The sequence below is a fragment of the Saccoglossus kowalevskii genome, chromosome 16, assembly GCF_978046115.1.
Source record: "Saccoglossus kowalevskii chromosome 16, keSacKowa6.1, whole genome shotgun sequence".
Lineage (NCBI taxonomy): Eukaryota > Metazoa > Hemichordata > Enteropneusta > Harrimaniidae > Saccoglossus > Saccoglossus kowalevskii.
Window position 1 is genome coordinate 26,538,442 of NC_140656.1, and position 20,508 is coordinate 26,558,949.

Below are 20,508 nucleotides of genomic sequence, written 5' to 3' on the forward strand. Positions count from 1 at the left end.
ACAAGTTAGATCTCAAGCTTAGAAAAGAATTTAGAGTTCTTCTCCAGGGTCGCATAGGTGTCACATCACTATTTTGTTTGCACAACAGAAAATTGGGAACATATTGGGGTAAGATGCATCATGGGATCACTTCAATTCATATTAGAAGAAGCCTTGCGTTAATTTGAGATCTCAATATAATTAGTAAAAGTTCACTTTTCAAACACACACATCAAGTCATTTAATTTGTGTATTTAATAGTTTTCTTTTTCTATTATTTTTCAGAGAATGAAGTTGAAGTTGAGGAATTCAGACTGACCATTAGACGAGCGATAGAATACCTCACAGAGTGTATGTACTTTGATATATACTCACAAAGTTTGTTGTGAATTACCAGTAGTTATTTTCTTTTGAATTTATAGCGAACTGTTTTTTTTGTTTTTGATTCAGATTTTGGGTTAGAAGCCGACCCCACCTGTAGTCTACACAAGTACTGGGCAACAATTGAGGTGAGAAGAGATAATTAACAATAAATATTATTTATACTTGCAATATTGCATGGCAACTATGTGCATGTCACTGTGTAACCCACAGTCCATTATCTGCTTGTTGACTTCCAAATGAGATAATTTATGCCTGTGTTGATCAATATCTCAAGAACTGTTCGTAGATTTACATGATGAAATTGAATTGGCCATGCAATACTGAGTTTTCGCATATGTAATGAGCTCATTTGCATAGTTGATTGATTTTAGGTTTTTCTACCAGCTTTCGAAGTTTTAAAATTCAACCAAACTTGGCAATCAATAATTTGACATTCAATTATGAGACATGTGATGTAGCAAAAATATGTTTAGTTTATTATGTAAATTGTGACAGGAGTTGATAAGGTGTCTTGAAGGTCAAATAACATTTCTGGTATTTGTGAAATTCACATAATTTCATGTATATTATATCTTAGGCTAAACATCTCAAAAACAAACAAGCTGCTAGAGAACTATGGGATGAGGTTGTGTCAGTTCACGGCAAAGAAGCACAGACATGGTTGGAGTATATTAATTTTGAAAGGTGAGTGAATGAACAGTATGTTTTTAATTAATGAGGTCATAGAATTAATTATGTGTATAATGAATAAGGTCATAAAATTAATTATATGCATAATGAATAAGGTCATAGAATTAATCGTGTGTATAATGAATAAGGTCATAGAATTAGTTATGTACATAATAATGAGGCCATAGAATTAATTATGTGCATAATAATGAGTCATAGTATTAATTATGTGCATAATAATGAGGTCATAGAATTAATTATGTGCATAATTAATGATTCAAAACATATCAGTGGTACATGTCACATGCTTTTATTATTTTGTAATAGTATATAGAAATGACAAAAAAAATTTGGTGTCGTTTTTGAGACTGATCATATCAACCTGACATAATTCTGCATATTTCCCAGTGGCAAATGTAGAGACGGGCACTAAAATTAATAATAATAAATAATAAAAAACCCAGTGTGACAATGACATCATTGTAAATGGCTCCCTCAACCAACAATCTTGCATGCATGCCCTTGTTTCTCTACATACATTATACACTAATACAGAATGTATGGTGACAACAAGCACTGTCGTAAAGTTCTTGTGCGTGCTGTTCAGTCAACCAGTGATTGGCCTGAGTCAGTGTGCGAAGCGTTCATCAACTTTGAAAGAGAAGAAGGCACGTTGGAGCAGTATGAGGCAGCGGTTGTCAGGGTAGAATCGCAGATGAACAGAGTGAATGAAAGAAGAAATAAGGTAAATTATCGATAGATAAACGTACTTGGTACCATGAAAATATCTGCAGCTCTCGTTCTATGGAAGACAATGAGTTAAAATGTATGTGGGTCGTAACTGATATTTCTACATTTTTTACATTAGTTGCTGCTCATATTTTTCTTCTTGTGGAGTATAAATGAATAATCCACTGCTGAGGTTGCCTTTTTTTGTTTTTTGGGAGGGAGGGGGGCAGCTATATTTTGTGTTGGATACTGTAGTGTAGAAATGAATAATCAGCCACTGAGATCCCATCTTTACTGAGTTGTATTTAAAATGTCTGCCTTCAAAACTGCACATTCCTACTACCAGGGCTTTATTTCCACTTGTTCTTGTATTCTAAGTGTTGTAAATAAAAACAAGGTTACCGGTAATGACTATGACGTCCATCGTAATCAACACTCATGTCTCACACGAGATTAAAGTTAGCAAACTTTCTAACATATATTTCTTTACCAGGCTGCTGAAAAAGAAGCTGAATTGACCAAACAGCAGGAAGAAGTGTCTGAGTTTAAGAAACAAGCCAAAGCGGCAAAGAAAGCTGAAAAACAACCCATCAAAAGAAAAGTAAGGTCACGTACCATTCATCAGTTTTCTCTATTTTTCACAATGTTGTGATGCCTGTGTTAGGAAACCTGTTGATGGCCACAGAATTAACAATTTAAGCACAACAGATAAAAAACTCTTAGACTAGTGATTGTACACATTGGGAAAATATGCCGCATTAACCCCTTTCATTTAATCCATGGCAGAAAATTACATAAAAGTCACATTTTTAGTTCACTGATCGCTACTGCAACTTTTGCATTTAATTATGACATTTCATTACAGGTTGCATTACATTGCAGAGTACAATACAGGTTACATTACATTACATTACATTCCTGTGGACACGTAAATGAAAAGAACACCTAAAAACATGCTAACGAATCGCCTGTGTTGATGTTTGGAGATAATAATCAATTTGAAACACTTTGGGCCATCTCCTTCTCAAAAGGAGGCAATGGTACATTGTATTTGCTGAGAGGGGGCGCGCTCTCAAGTCGTTACTTTGTGCTAAATTTTCAGGTTTTTTTTTCATGTCCCTCTTTAAAAGTATCTTGGCTTCCTATTGAAAATGGGATGGCCTAAACGATCTCCAGTTTGAATCAGCATACGCGACTCGTTAGCAATTTTGCTGATGATGTTGGTATTTAGGTGTTCCTTTCATTCAAGCGTCCACAGTAAAGGTTACACTTGTCATACACATTCTGTATAAAGAAAAATTTGCTGCTTGCATTATTTGTTGTGTATTTTTCATGACATGTAAACTTATGCACAAAGATGCATACTCTCAGATGGTATAGACTGTTCTGACACTCTGAGCTAGTATTCAGACCTAATGACCAAAAGCAACTGAAAACGTAAACAAAAATTAAAATTTTTTGATACTAATTCAAAAAATTCTTTCAGAAGGATTATGTTTGAATATTATGGGATGGTCTATTCTTGAGGATTGTGCCTGAACTGTTTAAATGTCTCTTTTATGTCTATATCAATGTTTGGTTTGTAACAGGCAGATGAAAGGACTGAGAGTGTCATAAAAAGAAAAGAATCCAACAACCCACCACAAGAGAATGTGTTTAAAGTGCCTTTCTTGCCACCTGGAATGCCGGGTAGGAAAACTGATGACTCTCCACCACCAAAGAAACAAAAAACAGACGAATCTACTACGGTAAAAGGTGCAGTTTCACATGACCCATCGAAAGACTGTAGGACGGTGTTCGTTAAAAATTTATCATATAATTTGAAAGAAAACAAGATTAGGTCAATTTTCGCTGAGGTAAGATGACTTGTATTGAGAACGCCCTCTATCATTCTAATAGTTTATTTAATTGTACTGTGCTATTATAAGTAATAACTGATCAAGAGCTAACACATAAAATTACAATTGTAAAAATTGAAGGAACAATTACAGATTATGTTTTTACTTGAAGAAATAAGTTTTCAAATACCTCATTAATTATTATTCAACCAATTAATTACATGGTTTCACAAGGCATTTCATATAAGTGGTTTACATTCAAATGTCCTATCATTGAACTGGTCACAGTAATAACTGAACACATGACATTAATTACAAGTGTAACAAAGAAAACAATGGAAACTGTAGACTAGTAGTATTTTAAATGTTTCTGATATAAAAAATGTTCATTTCTTTGCCATTGTGTTTTTATCAATAAATTATCGTGCATTTTCCATTTTTTTCATCCAGTGTGGTGAAATCACTGAGGTCAGAATGGTCACCAACTACAAGCAGAAGTTCAAAGGATTCTGTTACGTGGAGTTCAAAGACGAGGTGAGACGACAAAATAAACATGTTTTGAAAACAGATACTGTATCCTTGTACATTCATAAAGACTCAAATTTATTTGTTGTTTCACCAAATACTTTCTATTAAAATTGAATTATGCACTGTTCAAATGATAGGAAAGAAACCACAGACAAACAAACATTTACATTGCTTAACAATGCCCTGTAATAGACCTTAGATACAAGTGGCTGCCAACATTGAATGTGAGACAACCATGTAACTTGTTTTTTTGCCCCTCAAATAGTGTTCTAATCTCCCCTATCATCAAGTCAACTCTTCCAGTAATATATGCAACCATGGTGTTTGGGACAGTGGACACAATGACGGGGGAGAAAGGGACACTATTTTAGAGGTAAAAACAAGTCATGTGACTCAACGAGATCTCTGCAGCCATTTGTCAATAAGGAAATTTTTCATTCAAGAACCTACACCTAAAATGCACTACAATTTTTATATTGATCTCATTGTAAACATATAGATAGCTTTTAAAATAAATAATTAGTTTTGATTTTCGTTTACTAAATTGTTGGTAGCAATGTTTCTACATGTGGTTGTACTTGTAAGTGAAGTAAAGCGAAAATATGAAAAATTTAACTTGCATTATATTACCCACAATGCAATGCGACTTGTAGTACTACCAAATTAATACTACTCGTACATGGAAAATTATAACATACTATTTCAGATCATGTCACTTTGCATCATGGAATATATTTTTACTACTATGTAAATAGTGTTGGTCACAATGGAGTGATCTTACTAAAAATAGAATGATGTTTATAATAAGCCCATGAAATTTCATCAAATGCATAACAGGCGAGAAGGTTTCTCAAACCAAATTACATTAAATGTACTTCATTGCGCTTTTCTTTTAATTTTTATGATTTTCACAAACGTTTACTACTTGAACAAAGACATTGCAATATTATTTTAACACCTCAATAGTTATAAATACGCTTTTGACTACAGATTTGTTTGTCCGAATCAAACATGATAATGACGTAACTCGAATCAACGTTATTCCAAACTTGCCTGTGCATAAAATTAAGTAATTTCACATTTTGTAGTTTGCAGCAGACAAGGCTCTCAAACTTGATCGACAACCGATAGATGGCAGACCGATGTTTGTGGATCCGTCACTAGATAAAACAAAAAAAGCAAGTCAACCAGAACAATTTCAGGTAAATTCTCTCATTTTAATTTTCTTGTCTGATATTTGCATGGTCATATATTGTATGCATACACGTATACAAGTCTCTGTGTGCATGTGTCCATGCTGTATCTCAGACAAGCCTTGACCAATTATCTGCAATTCTTACACATACTTCATAACTTGTCTGATAGATATGTATGTGCAATGATTTTGGGATTGATTGAAAGATTGCTTATAAAAAATGGCCAAGAGACAGCCGATTGTTTCTTTATAGTATCCTTGCTACAGTAGTTTCTCTGTCCGTACATGTGATTATAATAACAAAATTTTGTCAGTGTATGCACTTCCAGTCATACTGCATTAAAATTGACACACAGATGATGCATGGATCCCTTTGGTAGATGTGTATATTTACATGTTATATGTATTAAACATTAATTGCATTGTCATTGCTTGTTTTCATGTGCAATTATTTTTAAATTGAAGGCACGACAAGTCTTGAAAAACTGATTTTGAATTTTAACTGTGTATATTTCGTCCTGCAAATTAGCCAAAGTTAAAACCTTTGCTGCAATAGCATCACATATACATAATACTGGGTTCTTATCAGGCAAGACCACACACTTCTGACACGACTTATTTTCATCTAGAAATCAACAAGGGGTCTTTTATACAAAATGCATGTTGAAGCAGCTGTATTGCATTTTAGTGCTGTGATTGTAAATAAAATATGCCCACATAAGCATGTAATATGAATCATCTACACTTTGTGGGCTCTTCAGCTGTAGCATTCTTATCTCCCCCATCATCAAGTCTACTCTTCCAGTGATATATGTAACTATGGTATTTGGGACAGTGGATGCAGTGACGGGGGAGAAAGGGATACTATGTGAGGGGTAAAAACAAGTCATCAAACCTACACTTCATGAGCTCTTTAGCTGTACTACATCACTAGGAAATGGTGGTCAAAGCTGGTTCAACTTGTTAGCAATATGATACAGTAATGCAGTTTTTAATAATCACACTCACATCATGATTTAATTATGTTTTTTTTGTGTAGTGGAGTACCAATATGGAGAAAAATAAATTATTTATATCAGGACTCCCTAGGTCTGTTAATAGAAAGATGCTGGAAGAACTTTTTGGGAAGGTATCGTATAATATGGCTGCCTTTACTGGGAGCAGTTCATTCTTTAACTTGTGAAACTAAACAAAAATGAAAACTTTCATAATCCTTGAACGTCTTTATTCTTTTCACGAATTTGTGGTGCAACATTTGTCAAATATTAATATGTATTTTTTTTGTAACTACCCTTATCCAAATAAATTATATTACTTTGTTTTATACCTACAGCACGGTGATATCAAAGATATTCGAATAGTAACGTACAAATCAGGAGCACCAAAAGGATTAGCATATGTAGAATATGTCAACGAGGTGAGATTAATAGGAAGGTATTTGAGGCAAAAATGTATGTTGTCTTCCATCCCTCTTGTTGGTGTCTCCGCCATTAACATTTGTTTTGTTGTCTTTAATTGCAGCAATATAGTTTCACCATTTAATGTTTTTAAAGATGATAACAATTGTTGAAAGTTACTGTGACTCCCATTTCACTGTTCATTGTGTTTGATGTGGGTCATATAAACACATACTAACAAATGTTGAAAGTTACTGTGACTCCCATTTCACTGTTCATTGTGTTTGATGTGGGTCATATAAACACAAACAAACAAATGTTGAAAGTTACTGTGACTCCCATTTCACTGTTCATTGTGTTTGATGTGGGTCATATAAACACAAACAAACAAATGTTGAAAGTTACTGTGACTCCCATTTCACTGTTCATTGTGTTTGATGTGGGTCATATAAACACATACTAACAAATGTTGAAATGAATTTTAAACATGTTCGATGTCTGCGGCACTTCAGAGAAAATATTCACTGCAACAAATTCAATAATTTTTCCCGTGTCTCAAAATTGGTGTCAGAAAATATCCGTGGGTCAAGAGGTTTCATTTACAGATTAAAATCACTTGTATTTCAGGGAGAGGCTGCGAAAGCAGTGCTTGCCACAGATGGCACTCAAATGGGCGAGCATAGAATCAATGTTGCTATTAGCAACCCACCACCTAGGAAACCAAAACAAGGAAGTCTTGTTGAAGATATTGAGGAGTTACAAAGAGGACAACGAGGGTAAGGCAATACTTTGACTGCAACAAGGCTGTAATATTTTTGTTTTGTTAATGTCTATATAGGTCATATAATACAGTGTATATGCGAAGTGGATATTAACAATCTGCTTGTAAATTTGTATGTGCATATTAAAGCGAGTTTGCTTTCTGTTAACTATTACTTTTAATGTTACCAATAATAACAAACTTGTATAACTCAACACTATCAGTCTTACATTCTCTTTACCTCATATTTTCAGTTCTGGTTTTGGACCTCGTGGTAAAGGACGAACACAGCTTGCATTTATGCCAAGGGCGATCAAAAAACAACAATCGACAGCAGCCGATGTTGGCAGCGGGGACAAGATGGATACTGGCGGCAGTAGTAAAGAGCCAAAGATGAGCAATGCCGACTTTGCTAAATTATTTAGTCTGTAACATATTCTTCAGGATTCTGCACACCTAGTAAAATCATTCATTTAATGTAAACCATTTTTGACAGATTTACAGGCAAAACAGGTACCGAAGTGCGTTATATTTTGAAGTTCCACAATTGAATAATATTCAATTGGCATGGTGGGGGCAGGCAATGACATTTTTTTTCAACAGCCAATGAAGGCCAAACAGAATTCGCTTTTCATACTGATTGTCAGCTTTTATTCAGTTATTTCTTCTAAATTTAAATCCAGATTGATAACAAAATGTATATTTTGGACTGCTGTGTGACCAACCAGTGATTTTATTTTTTAAATTGCCTTGCAATTAAATTGCATGTGATATACATTGTGTAGCCTGCTCTGCTGTGCTTGACTCAAGAACCAAAGTTTTACGTGGTTGGGTGTTTTAATTCAATCATATACAGACTGTTAAAAACTGTTCGTAAATGTGAAAAACCAGAGGTACATTACTTGGGGTTTGTAACTACGGTGACATGATAACAAGATCCCGTCACAATCTCGCTCTCGCATAAACGTTCCAACTCAGAAAAAATGCGAATGCGCATGCCTGAGGTAACTAGGATACTGGGATGTCCAGGTGGATCAAAATAGCTGCCCACGATATGACGGATTACGAGAACTATATTTTCTGTACATTTTCGATGTATTACATTTTTCACTATGATAGTGACAAGAAAAGTTTATTTTTTTCATTACAAACCTTGAACATTGATATGCGTCATGTCAGAAGGTCGTAGCCTCAGTCTCGCTATCTACGAGATGAGACTTGAATGGGATCTTGACATGATGTCACCATACAGTACTATGCGAGTTGCAAACCCCAAGTAATGTACCTCTGGTAAAACTTAATGCTTGCCTGTACTGATGTTTGACTATACATTTATATTACAAATGTTCAATACAAAACAGAATCTTGTGTGTGAAATGATTTACATATTAAACCTCTTTTCACCACCAGACGCCTTGCCCAAATTTGTCTGCACTTTTTTCTTACCGATATATTCTGGAAATAAACCTTAATTTTGAAGCCTACTTTCAGTTTTTACTACAAAAATTTTGCTATTTTTGTTCCAATCTGTGACGAAAAGTGCAGACCATAAACAGGACTAGTTGGTGAAAAGGTTAACACATTGTGGTTGGTTTGAAACTAAATCATCTACATAATGCTGTGTACCACAAGGGTCATTTTCTTATTTAAGATAAATAAATGTTGCTCATGGTCCTTGCATGACCATGTTTTACTCAATGACTAGTCAAATTTATTACTGTAAAGTACCATACTTATTTTCCCATTTAACTCAAATGTCTTTTTCAGTATGCACATTATATTTCGACTAAGACTGCAACTTCAAGTCAAGATGCAATGTCTGTATTTTCTTAAGTCTTTAATAACTGAGCAATTGGGAATTGCTTTAGGTTCTCGGCAAGTACACGCATTCAGAATTATATCAAATCATCCCATGGTATCCTCTTTCCCAAGATTGTCAAACACATATATTGTCTTGACCTGAGACTATGTCGCATCATCTTATGAACCAATGACGATGATTTGCTTGATCATTATCTAGATTCAACATTGCAAAATTCCAAATCCTTCTCCTAGCGTAGATGATTGCAGCAACAACTTGACATCAGTGTCGTTTCTGCTTTGATGAGGCGGGAGACAAAAACGTGACTTTGAGAAGTTCGTAAAACAGTGCAAAGATTAATAACAAAAATATGCCCATGACAAAACTGATATTGTATACATAGCACATCATAAAGAAGGCCAGGACATAGCCAATATTCTGATAACTGGCCATAAATCTCAAACTCAAGCGTGGCTTCATAGCTAGGGCTTCTTGCTCTGACTTTGGACTGCACTTTTGGGTAGAGTGAGTTGGTTGCCATGGTGACACTGCAGGCGGACTGAAGAATTCCTTTGATAGTTGTCCGACTAGATCGCTCCTTTGACACATTTCTTCAATCTTATCTCCAAACTAATAAAATAAGATAATAAATTATGAGTAATGTCTAACTTGCTAGTACAGGTAAGTATTTTATCATGCTTTTAAAAAATAGAAGGATGGGCAAAGTGGACAAATTTATTATTATTTAACAAGAACATGACATGGGCACCAGAAGGGAAAAGGAAACGGGGTAGACCCAAAACAACTTGGCGACGCACTGTAGAGAAGGAAAGAAACAAGGCTGGATGGAAGTCATGGGCGGAAGCCATAGTTGCAGCAGCTGATAGGACAGAATGGAGACGTTTGGTGGAGACCCTATGTGCCACTTGGCATCTGGAGGATAGGTAACAGGTAACAAGAACATGTCATGAAATGGTTGCAAAGTAATTCTTATTTTGACTTTGAGAAACTACATGTAGTTAGTGCGTTTGCATTGTTGCCACGGGATGACGCAGCGCCTGCCCAGTTTTCATTCGACTGCTATTTGATGTCACAGCTAGGGTGACTTGGGGCAGTTTTCACCACCCCTGCTTGCAGAGTCAGGGAAGTTTGGCAAAAAGGTAAAAAACGTGTTTAGACAATTTTCTCAAACATATATTGCAACTTGGCATGATTAAACTGAATTTTATACAAGTTTCGCTCACATAGCAACAACCGATGTGATCACGTGACACTACTTCTTTTCGTTGCTACGAGTAACTACATCACTTGGAGCACCCTGAGGGAGCGACATGAACACACTCCCAGAAAAACTAAAGTGTTTATGGAAGCATGATTTGGAAAAAAAAAGTTTGCATAAATGATGCCCACTTGACAATGAGCAATTAACATCGAGCATATTTTTAAGGTTCATGAATACGTTATTTTTGTATTGACAACAATCAAAGATCTTAAGATACATTTAATAACAGAATACTCTTTCCTGAAATGTTCAATAATTCGACCTCCAGGACAGCACAGCCATTAGGTCACTGGTAATTGCTTTAATTACCTAGTAGTTATGTGGGACAGTGAGGAATGGATGCATGATCTTACATCTACAGAGGGCGACCACAAAAATAGCTGCCATAGATTTCCCATCTCCTCATTAATTAAGATATAATAATAATATATATTTTGACACCAAAAACAATAGAATTTACCGATTGATGTTCGAAAGTGTTATGGACACATTTGAATGTCCTTATTCAGAAATAGCGCTTCAATTTACGTCACATTTGAACACTACCTTGTTTACTTCAGACGAAGAAGTGCCATCAGTGAGGAATATAATCCCATCACTGAACAAAGTAACACATGGAGCGTTGCTATTTCTGGCTGTTATTTCTCATTAAGGTTATCACGAGAATACCAGAAAGTATGTACTCAGGCAGTACAGAGAATGCATCCATCTCTGCCAAATATTTGTCGATACGATCACAGTACTGCTTTCGTGCATACATCCCGGTATTCTCATAATAATGTCATGATAACAATATGAATATACTAACCTGTTTATTTATATGTGATGATACTCTGTACAGAAATCTAACAAGAGCTGGATTCTCAAAACTTCTAATTGGCTGTAAATCAGGGTCACCGTGATAAACAATCTCAAATTTCTTCAGTCCATTCATTAACTATTGTAGGAAAGAATTACAAATGCACTGGTGAATGTTTGCAGTATAGTAAGTAGTTGATCTTTCCAAAATAAATGTAAACGCATAAATTACACTGGTATTTAATTTTCCAATATTGTATTTGCTCAATTAGAAGTGCATATAAATCGAAAATCACATTTGTTGTATACAGTGAATCATTAAAATATTACCAATTTTGACTATAGAATACCTCTGTAATTTACGTAGGCTACAAATAGAGACAGAAAAAGTGAAAATCAAAATCCCAAACTAAAATTATCTCTATCCAAGTAACCATTATTCAAATTAGGTAATTAATATGTATGAATTCCCAATGCAACTTCATTGTATGTACCAACTTTCACCAATCTAGATGATTCTTCAGATCTTGAGAGACACCACAGACAAACATACACAGACAGACAGACAGACACACACAATGCACTCATTTCATGCTGTAAAAGTGTAGTTGATTATCCAAGTGAAGTTTTATAATGCTGGATGAACAGGAGAGATACATTGCAACATACCTGATATCTGCCAAGCGGTGATAAATGTCCATCCACCATGTCAGGCATATCTGGTCGATCATTCTGTAACTGATTTGTTGATGACGACGATGATGGACCCCATGATACACTACTGTCACTACTTTTTGGAGCCTCCACCTGCATACAAAATACAATGGTACATGTATCTCAGTGAACAACAGTTACCAGAACTGTATATGAGGTGTGATATCACTCTCATATTCTCAAACAGTACCATCACATGATCTGATCTCAGCATGATGACGTTCAATGTGAAACATCAGTTAGTGATATTTCCAACTAAACATCACTACTGTAAATGATAGAGTGCCCACCCTTGTGTATACAAATTTAAATAATTTTTTTCTTTTAATTCTTGTTTTTCAACTCAGCAGAATATATAGAGTAATGTTGAATATAAATTAGGAGAATAGCAATTGTTACTTCTTAATGAAAGCTTGTAACTGGAATGCAATGCATAAGTTTTTTGTTACATGTACTTTAAATTATATTTCCTTCTTATTAACCTCTTGCTAAAACAATAGACTGCAAAGTGTTAAATAAATCATTCAGGGCTTGGTTACAAATTGAAATCAAGTGTCTATAACAATGTTTGAGTGAATGTAAACCTAAAGTATGAATGTATAATAATTCAATACAGGCACTTACCTTAAATATATTGCGTAGATATGTCAGCGATTGTTGTAGATGCGACTCTACTTTCTTGATATCTGTTGGGTGGTTTGTATCATCGTATCCGATATCATTTGTGTAAGAACCGAAGGCACTGTGACTGTTGTAATCCATCAAACTGCTGAACCCTAAAAAGGAGAGTAAACCACCGCCATTGGACTGGCCTTGGTCAGGTTTACCCAGTAATTTCAAGGTGCTCTGTGCATGTAGTATCTTACCAAGTAACTGTTCAATCTGCAGAGTAGAAACATAGTTAATCTGTTATGAGCTTTCCTTCATGAAATTACCAATTAGTAAATCAATTATGTTTTAGAACAACGTATATTAGCACACTGACAACCATAGTTCTGTCTGCTGCTCAGAACATAAGCTACATGTAGTTTATATCAATGTGCTGAAAAAAATCAAATACAAGAAGTTCACAGAAACAAAATAATTATTCAAGATTTTGGCACAATTTTTCTGACTTATTTTATTTAAAATGTTGGGACCTATTATTTTGATGCAGATCTGCCAGAGTTATTTTAATAATTAGAGAAATGTACTTTTTAAATTGTCAGGACATAATACAATGCACGATTTTGTCACCATCTTCCCAACTTATTTAATTCCAGACGAACTAACATTCATTCTTTATAAATTGTTTGGAAATAATATTTTGATGCATAACTATAATTATTAATCATGTTTATGTGGTGGATAAGTTTATATCGCAAAACTAGGCGTTGGGTGTTCTTTTCGTCACATAAAACGAACTGACTAATCATGCGGAATTGTTATTGAAACGGACATCGATTGCGTTGTGTTTTCTTGAGTTGAACAGACGTGAGGTATAATTCAAACTGGTTTATTTGTACTCAACATGAACATCAATACGTTGTACAGCAAATACTTCTTGGTATAAAATATAGATCGCTAAATAATAGCTTTATGAGGAGTTGACATCGTAGAGAGCATAGAAAGGAAGGTGTGCATAACGAGCATCAAGTTGCGAAGCTACCATAGAAGGAATTACAGCGACGGCCTGAATCGGACTTCTCACGACAGCGCTTTGCCTGGTTAATGTAATTGTCAACGTTAGAGCGGCATTTGTCTCTGTGACAGCTAATCGGAGACAACTGGGTATACCATTTATTTTCTGTAAAACAATGAGTAGCCGTCCCCCTCAATATTTGTTTAAAAGTCAAAACTTACCAAAACCTGTAACTCTTCGCTGAACAATGGCTTATACATAAACCCTTGACCTTCCAGCTCAGCTAGCTGTAAACGCAATACTGCACAACTAGGGGGTCTAGGAGATGACAGGTAACTTCCTCCCGCACTAGGGGGTCTTCCCATTGGATTGCCAATATGTCGACCAACCCCAAGAGTTGTTTGTTCATAAAGTAGGCCTTCAGCTATTGAGTTAGAAGAAACAAATGTGTATTTATTTTTTGGCTATTTATTCGAGTTGACGATAAACTGTATTTGTGAATGATTACAACTTGCATAAAATATGTAACGAACACGAGGTAGTCAACAACATGTAGAAAGTACATGTACTGGCTGTATTAACTGAGTAAATTAATACTACGAGGTTATTATGAGGATACCTCATAAGTATGCACAAAGACAGTACAGCGGGAGTATTGACCGACACACAGTGGAGGTCAATGCAATGGCGTACTGTCTGAGTGCATACTTTGAGGTATCCTCGTAATAACCTTATTATTATACATCATTTCCTTCCAAGGATAAATCATGGGAATGCTGAAATCCAAAAAGTTCAGAACAGAATCAGCGCACTTCTTTGTGCGGAGTCTGGTCAAACCCTGGTGGCAGCCATGTTTGTTTTTATTATTAGAGGATGCTAAATCATTCCATATTTGGAATTTGCGTTTCCTTATATGGTAGGGTGAAAATACCCTGTAAAATACCGCAAAATTATGGTACGCTGTAACTTATGGCATTACGGTAACAGATGTATAATAAATTGTTATTATTATTATTATTATTATTATATAATAGTGATCTTGAAAAGCATCTTACTGTAGTTGCAAAATTTGTAATTTGGAAAAATGAGATTCATGATTTATAAACAAAATAAGCATATAAATTAAAGATTTTCAAGAGATTTTAGTTTTACTGGTCAGTGTGATGTGATAACAGAATGTATAATAAAGAAGCAAAATAAATAATAAGAAACAATTCAAGATCAGATGAGCCAAATAACATACACAAGCCATTCTCTGATAGGCTTGTCAGGTATATGTTTGAGCAAAGTATCCAATCCAAAGCCATCTTCTATACATTTTTTCCCAATCATTACCTTCTTCTATCATTTCTGATAGGCCAGATTGACCATAAACTTTACACACTCTAAACAACATGTAGGCATTCTTGGAGGCACTCAAGTCTTGTCTGAACGCACGTGGTAGGAAATCAATAAATAGAGTTGTGTAAAATAATAAATTATCAATAATAAACTCTTCCCTGTGGACAAAAAAGAAACAGTATTTCGGGATTGACAATTATGATTTTTTTTTAAACTAGCCTAGTGCAGTATTCCAGAAAATTTTAGAATGATGTGGCTATTGTATACTATATTGTACATGTACAAGCATTTTAATTGCCTGAATATGTCATTCTGATTGGGCAAGATAGCGTTTTTAATTATGCAAGCTGTGATTAATCTTTTCACCACCAATTCTCTTTTTATCACAAATTCAAAAAATAGTCCCATTTATAGCCTGCCCTTCTCTTTGAAAGATTGGGACAAAAATAGCCACATTTTTTAGTGAAAACTCAAAATTGACTCAAATTTTGTCTGATCAAAATTAGGATTCATTCTCACAAATATTGAAAAATATAAGAAAAAAAGTTCAGACAAATTTAGGCAAGAAAGTCTGTTGGTGAATAGGTTAAAAAGACAAATATGGTTCTTCGTGAGTAACAGTGGAGGTAAATCTAGCTGACATTTTAAATCACTTGAAGTATGCTCATATATGTCATGAATTGCGTTATATTTTTGGTATAATCAGATGTGGTGTGGTTTATCTCTTTACTTTAATTCACCGGAAACAGTCACAAATTATGTTTTCTGTAATCATTTTTTTGTATTTTTGGTTATTCAAACATTTTGCCTAGAAACTGATCTGGAAATCTTCCTAACAATCTCCCTTGCAACAATATAATATTCCTAAGAACATTGTCAGCAGTGTGTGTGTTTGTCTTCAGCAACACTCATTTGCATATCAAAAGTACCACTATATTTGACAGGGGTGTTTGAATTTGAAATAAAATAATATTATACTGTGTAGAATGATTCTGATATTCTATCATTTTCAAAGTTTCACACAATTCTTTTGCTCAAAAATCTGACTTTATTTGAAAGCCAAATCCATTAATCCTATTTTTGAATTATTGTCAATAAGAAGTGTTGAAGTAAAAAATCAAATGAATCTAGCATTGTGGAAAGGTTGATTGATAAGAAGTTGGTGGTTTTCCTGATCAGTTTATTTCAACACCCGCTATAATAATGGAAGTATTATTCTCACCACTGATCTGACACTGCTTTATCTTTAGCTTCTTTGTTATCACCTGACACATTTAATGTTTTACGCTCTTCAGTGTACCTCCATGGTTGTATGAAACTCAGCCAGCTCTCCAACATCTAGCAAATACACATAGGTAGCGTTCATTTCGTGATCTGAAAGACCTGTTAGTATTGCTGGTGCTTGCTCTCACATGGTGACTCATAAACTTGGGCCAACCATAAATTCATAGGGCATCAGGAACAAGAACAACACAAAAATGCCAGTACCCCAAACCATATGTTTTGTGGTCTTCACTCACTATCTAGGTCATTATTAAATACTTAATAATCTAAATATTTATATCAATAGTGCAATTCATTAGCTTTAACAATTAATGTAATATCACTAGCTGATATAGTTCAATAAACGTCACGATATTCATGTTAGGCTTCATTTTATGCAAGTTTAAACAGGACATACAAAATAACAAGTTGTGCAACAGAAATTGTTATTGCAGCCAAACAAGAATGGTGCAATGACACTAGCTTGTAATAATTTCGACTGTAAGTTTATTTTGAATAGATATTTCTGTTAGCATAAATTATCATCAGATTTGTAGGTGTAGTTAAAGTAAAACTACAATCTCTGTTTTTAGCTTCGCTGTCGACAAAGTCGACACAGCGGAGCTGTTCATATTACTGATTGACCGTCGTCGTCCGTCGGCGGCGTCTGCGTCAACTTTACAATTTCAACTTCTTCTTCAAAACCGCAAGTCAGAATGTTTTCAAATTAGATATGCAAGTACCTTGGATGGTTCTTTCTCAGATTTGTTCATTTCATGTCAAAATCTCTATTTTTGGTGAATATTTTTGTCATTTTTGGTAAAAAGTGATATTTTCGACTTCTTGTAAAAAACCTCAAGTCCGATTACTTTGATATTACATATATAGGTACTACATGTGTACCTCTCTCAGATTTGTTCATTTCGTGATGATATCTTTAATTATCTAATTTTGGTGAATATTTTTGTCATTTTTGGTAAAAAGCGATATTTTCGACTTCTTGTTAAAAACTGCAAGTCCGATTGCTTTGATATTACATATATAGGTACTACATGTGGGCCTCTCTCAGATTTGTTCATTTCGTGGTGATATCTTTAATTATCTAATTTTGGTGAATATTTTTGTCATTTTTGGTAAAAAGTGATATTTACGACTTCTTGTTGAAAACCGCAGGTCCAATTGCTTTGATACTACATGTACATATATAGGTACTACATGTGGACCTCTCTCAGATTTGTTAATTTTGTAATGACATCTTCAATTCTCTAATTTTGGTGAATATTTTTGTCATTTTTGGTAAAAAGTGATTATATTTTCAACTTCTTGTCAAAAACCGCAAGTCCAATTGCTTTGATATTATATATATAGGTACTACATGTGGACCGCTCTCTCAGATTTGTTCAGTTTGTAATGATATCTTTAATTCTCTAATTTTGGTGAATATTTTTGTCATTTTTGGTAAAAAGTTATATTTTTCAATATTGTTGAAAACCTCAAGTCTGATTGCTTTGATACTATACATATTGTTCATTTTCTAATGATATCTTCTGTTCTTTATTTGTAATGTGCATTGAAAACAGCGGAGCTAACTCAGCCGACAGGCTGCTTGTTTTGTTGTTGATTTGATAAAAAAGATTTCAACCAGATATAGCTTATTCATACAGCTGGTACGCCAAGAACTGTATTATCACTCATCTTCAGCTAATACTGATGTCACTTGTATCCGGTGGTGAATTCGAGCAGCTATCCACACTTTTTATGATCAACGTAATTTTCAAATTACATTGGTGCATTCCATTGTTTGAAATTTAACAAGTCAACAGCACATTCACTGGTTAAAATCACCCTAGTTCAATCTCGAACTCACCAATCTAAAGGATGCATCTAGTGGCCACTTGTCAAAGCCATGCCTCAGAAAAGCATATAATTTCTTCTGAAATATATGTGGAATTACACTTCTGAATTAAGGAACAGAGAGAAACAAAATGGATTACAACTACCAAGGTAATGTAAGAATCAACCAAAACTAAACTGAGCTGATATTATTTATAGTGTTGTACATGGTGCGGTGAATAACAGCCAGTCACATTCCACACAATCTTTACATATATAGACTTATAGGTACACTATCAAAAATGCCATCACAAATAACAGCACAGTAGAGTTGGTTTTTGTTGTGGAGGGTTATCTTGTAAACATGTTATGTTGCACACATGTTGGGTTGTGTAAAATTGAGTTATGCTGTACAAATCTTGTGTTGTTTACAAGTCTTGCTGTGTTGTATACATGTCTTGCTGTGTTGCATACATGTCTTGCTGTGTTGCATACATGTCTTGCTGTGTTGCATACATGTCTTGCTGTGTTGTATACATGTCATGCTGTGTTGTATACATGTCATGCTGTGTTGTATACATGTCATGCTGTGTTGTATACATGTCTTGCTGTGTTGTATACATGTCTTGCTGTGTTGTATACATGTCTTGCTGTGTTGTATACATGTCTTGCTGTGTTGTATACATGTCTTGCTGTGTTGTATACATGTCTTGCTGTGTTGTATACATGTCTTGCTGTGTTGTATACATGTCATGCTGTGTTGCATACATGTCTTGCTGTGATGCATATATGTCTTGCTGTGTTGTATATATGTCTTGTTGTGTTGTATACATGGCTTGCTGTGTTATATACATGGCTTGCTGTGTTGTATACATGTTTTCCTGTGTTGCATACATGTCTTGCTGTGTTGCATACATGTCTTGCTGTGTTGTATACATGTCTTGCTGTGTTGTATACATGTCTTGTTGTGTTGCATTCATGTCTTGTGTTGTATACATGTCTTGCTGTGTTGTATACATGCCTTGCTGTGTTGTATACATGTCAAACTGTCTTGCATACATGTTTTGCTGTGTTGTATACATGTCTTGCTGTGTTGTATACATGTCTTGCTGTGTTGTATACATGTCTTGCTGTGTTGTATACATGCTTGCTGTGTTGTATACATGTCTTGCTGTGTTGTATACATGTCTTGCTGTGTTGTATACATGTCTTGCTGTGTTGTATACATGTCTTGCTGTGTTGTATACATGTCTTGCTGTGTTGTATACATGCTTGCTGTGTTGCATACATGTCATGCTGTGTTGTATACATGTCTTGCTGTGTTGTATACATGTCATGCTGTGTTGTATACATGTCTTGCTGTGTTGTATACATGTCTTACTGTGTTGTATACATGTCTTGCTGTGTTGTATACATGCTTGCTGTGTTGCATACATGTCATGCTGTGTTGTATACATGCTTGCTGTGTTGTATACATGTCTTGCTGTGTTGTATACATGTCTTGCTGTGTTGTATACATGTCTTGCTGTGTTGTATACATGTCTTACTGTGTTGTATACATGTCTTACTGTGTTGTATACATGTCTTGCTGTGTTGTATACATGCTTGCTGTGTTGTATACATGTCTTGCTGTGTTGTATACATGCTTGCTGTGTTGTATACATGTCTTGCTGTGTTGTATACATGTCTTGCTGTGTTGTATACATGTCTTACTGTGTTGTATACATGTCTTGCTGTGTTGTATACATGCTTGCTGTGTTGCATACATGTCATGCTGTGTTGTATACATGTCTTGCTGTGTTGTATACATGTCTTACTGTGTTGTATACATGTCTTGCTGTGTTGTATACATGCTTGCTGTGTTGCATACATGTCATGCTGTGTTGTATACATGCTTGCTGTGTTGCATACATGTCATGCTGTGTTGTATACATGTCAAACTGTCTTGCATACATGTATGTTGTGTTCTTCACAAGGCAATCATGCCGTGTATACATATATCTATCCTTCATTTCCTACTGTATATATATTTATAGAAAATGATCAGACACTACCTTTTCAGATCTTCCAGTGGTGTTTCAATATGTTGCTGATAAGGCGAACTGATTGGCGATGACCGTAAAGAGTTCGCAAAGAAATGCAAATGTTTTACTAGCATACGAACAACACGTACATGATCTTGACTTGGCATGAAGTTCTCCTATTGGATAGAAAAAATTAGAAATTCATCAAAATAGGTTAACAAGTTCAGATACAATCAAACCTGTGTTAACGACCACCTCTATATAGTGGCCACCTACCTACAGGGGTCACAACCGAACAGTCCCTACAAAATGTACATGTAAAGTACCCTGTATATAGCGGCCACCTGTCTAA

General features: G+C 34.9%; 2 protein-coding genes across 2 annotated transcripts in view; one reads left to right on the plus strand and one right to left on the minus strand.

Annotated features, from left to right (window-relative positions):
* Nucleotides 1–9,177, plus strand: part of LOC102809983 (spliceosome associated factor 3, U4/U6 recycling protein-like) — a 21,524-nt gene extending 12,347 nt beyond the window's left edge. Inside the window, exons 10-21 of the mRNA XM_085491285.1 lie at nt 265–330; nt 430–488; nt 941–1,047; nt 1,588–1,777; nt 2,255–2,362; nt 3,351–3,617; nt 4,050–4,133; nt 5,216–5,329; nt 6,362–6,451; nt 6,656–6,739; nt 7,347–7,495; nt 7,734–9,177. Of these exons, the coding sequence (XP_085347411.1) occupies nt 265–330; nt 430–488; nt 941–1,047; nt 1,588–1,777; nt 2,255–2,362; nt 3,351–3,617; nt 4,050–4,133; nt 5,216–5,329; nt 6,362–6,451; nt 6,656–6,739; nt 7,347–7,495; nt 7,734–7,911 (1,496 nt within the window). The 3' untranslated portion in view covers nt 7,912–9,177. The remainder of the gene's footprint in view (nt 1–264; nt 331–429; nt 489–940; nt 1,048–1,587; nt 1,778–2,254; nt 2,363–3,350; nt 3,618–4,049; nt 4,134–5,215; nt 5,330–6,361; nt 6,452–6,655; nt 6,740–7,346; nt 7,496–7,733) is intronic.
* The window catches only part of LOC102803579 (sphingomyelin phosphodiesterase 4-like), a 21,561-nt gene continuing 9,350 nt past the window's right edge, over nt 8,298–20,508 (minus strand). The window contains exons 8-16 of the mRNA XM_085491287.1: nt 20,187–20,332; nt 18,167–18,257; nt 16,259–16,374; nt 15,031–15,194; nt 13,917–14,119; nt 12,699–12,956; nt 12,030–12,167; nt 11,371–11,499; nt 8,298–9,910 (exon numbers count right to left, since the gene is read on the minus strand). Of these exons, the coding sequence (XP_085347413.1) occupies nt 9,563–9,910; nt 11,371–11,499; nt 12,030–12,167; nt 12,699–12,956; nt 13,917–14,119; nt 15,031–15,194; nt 16,259–16,374; nt 18,167–18,257; nt 20,187–20,332 (1,593 nt within the window). The 3' untranslated portion in view covers nt 8,298–9,562. The remainder of the gene's footprint in view (nt 9,911–11,370; nt 11,500–12,029; nt 12,168–12,698; nt 12,957–13,916; nt 14,120–15,030; nt 15,195–16,258; nt 16,375–18,166; nt 18,258–20,186; nt 20,333–20,508) is intronic.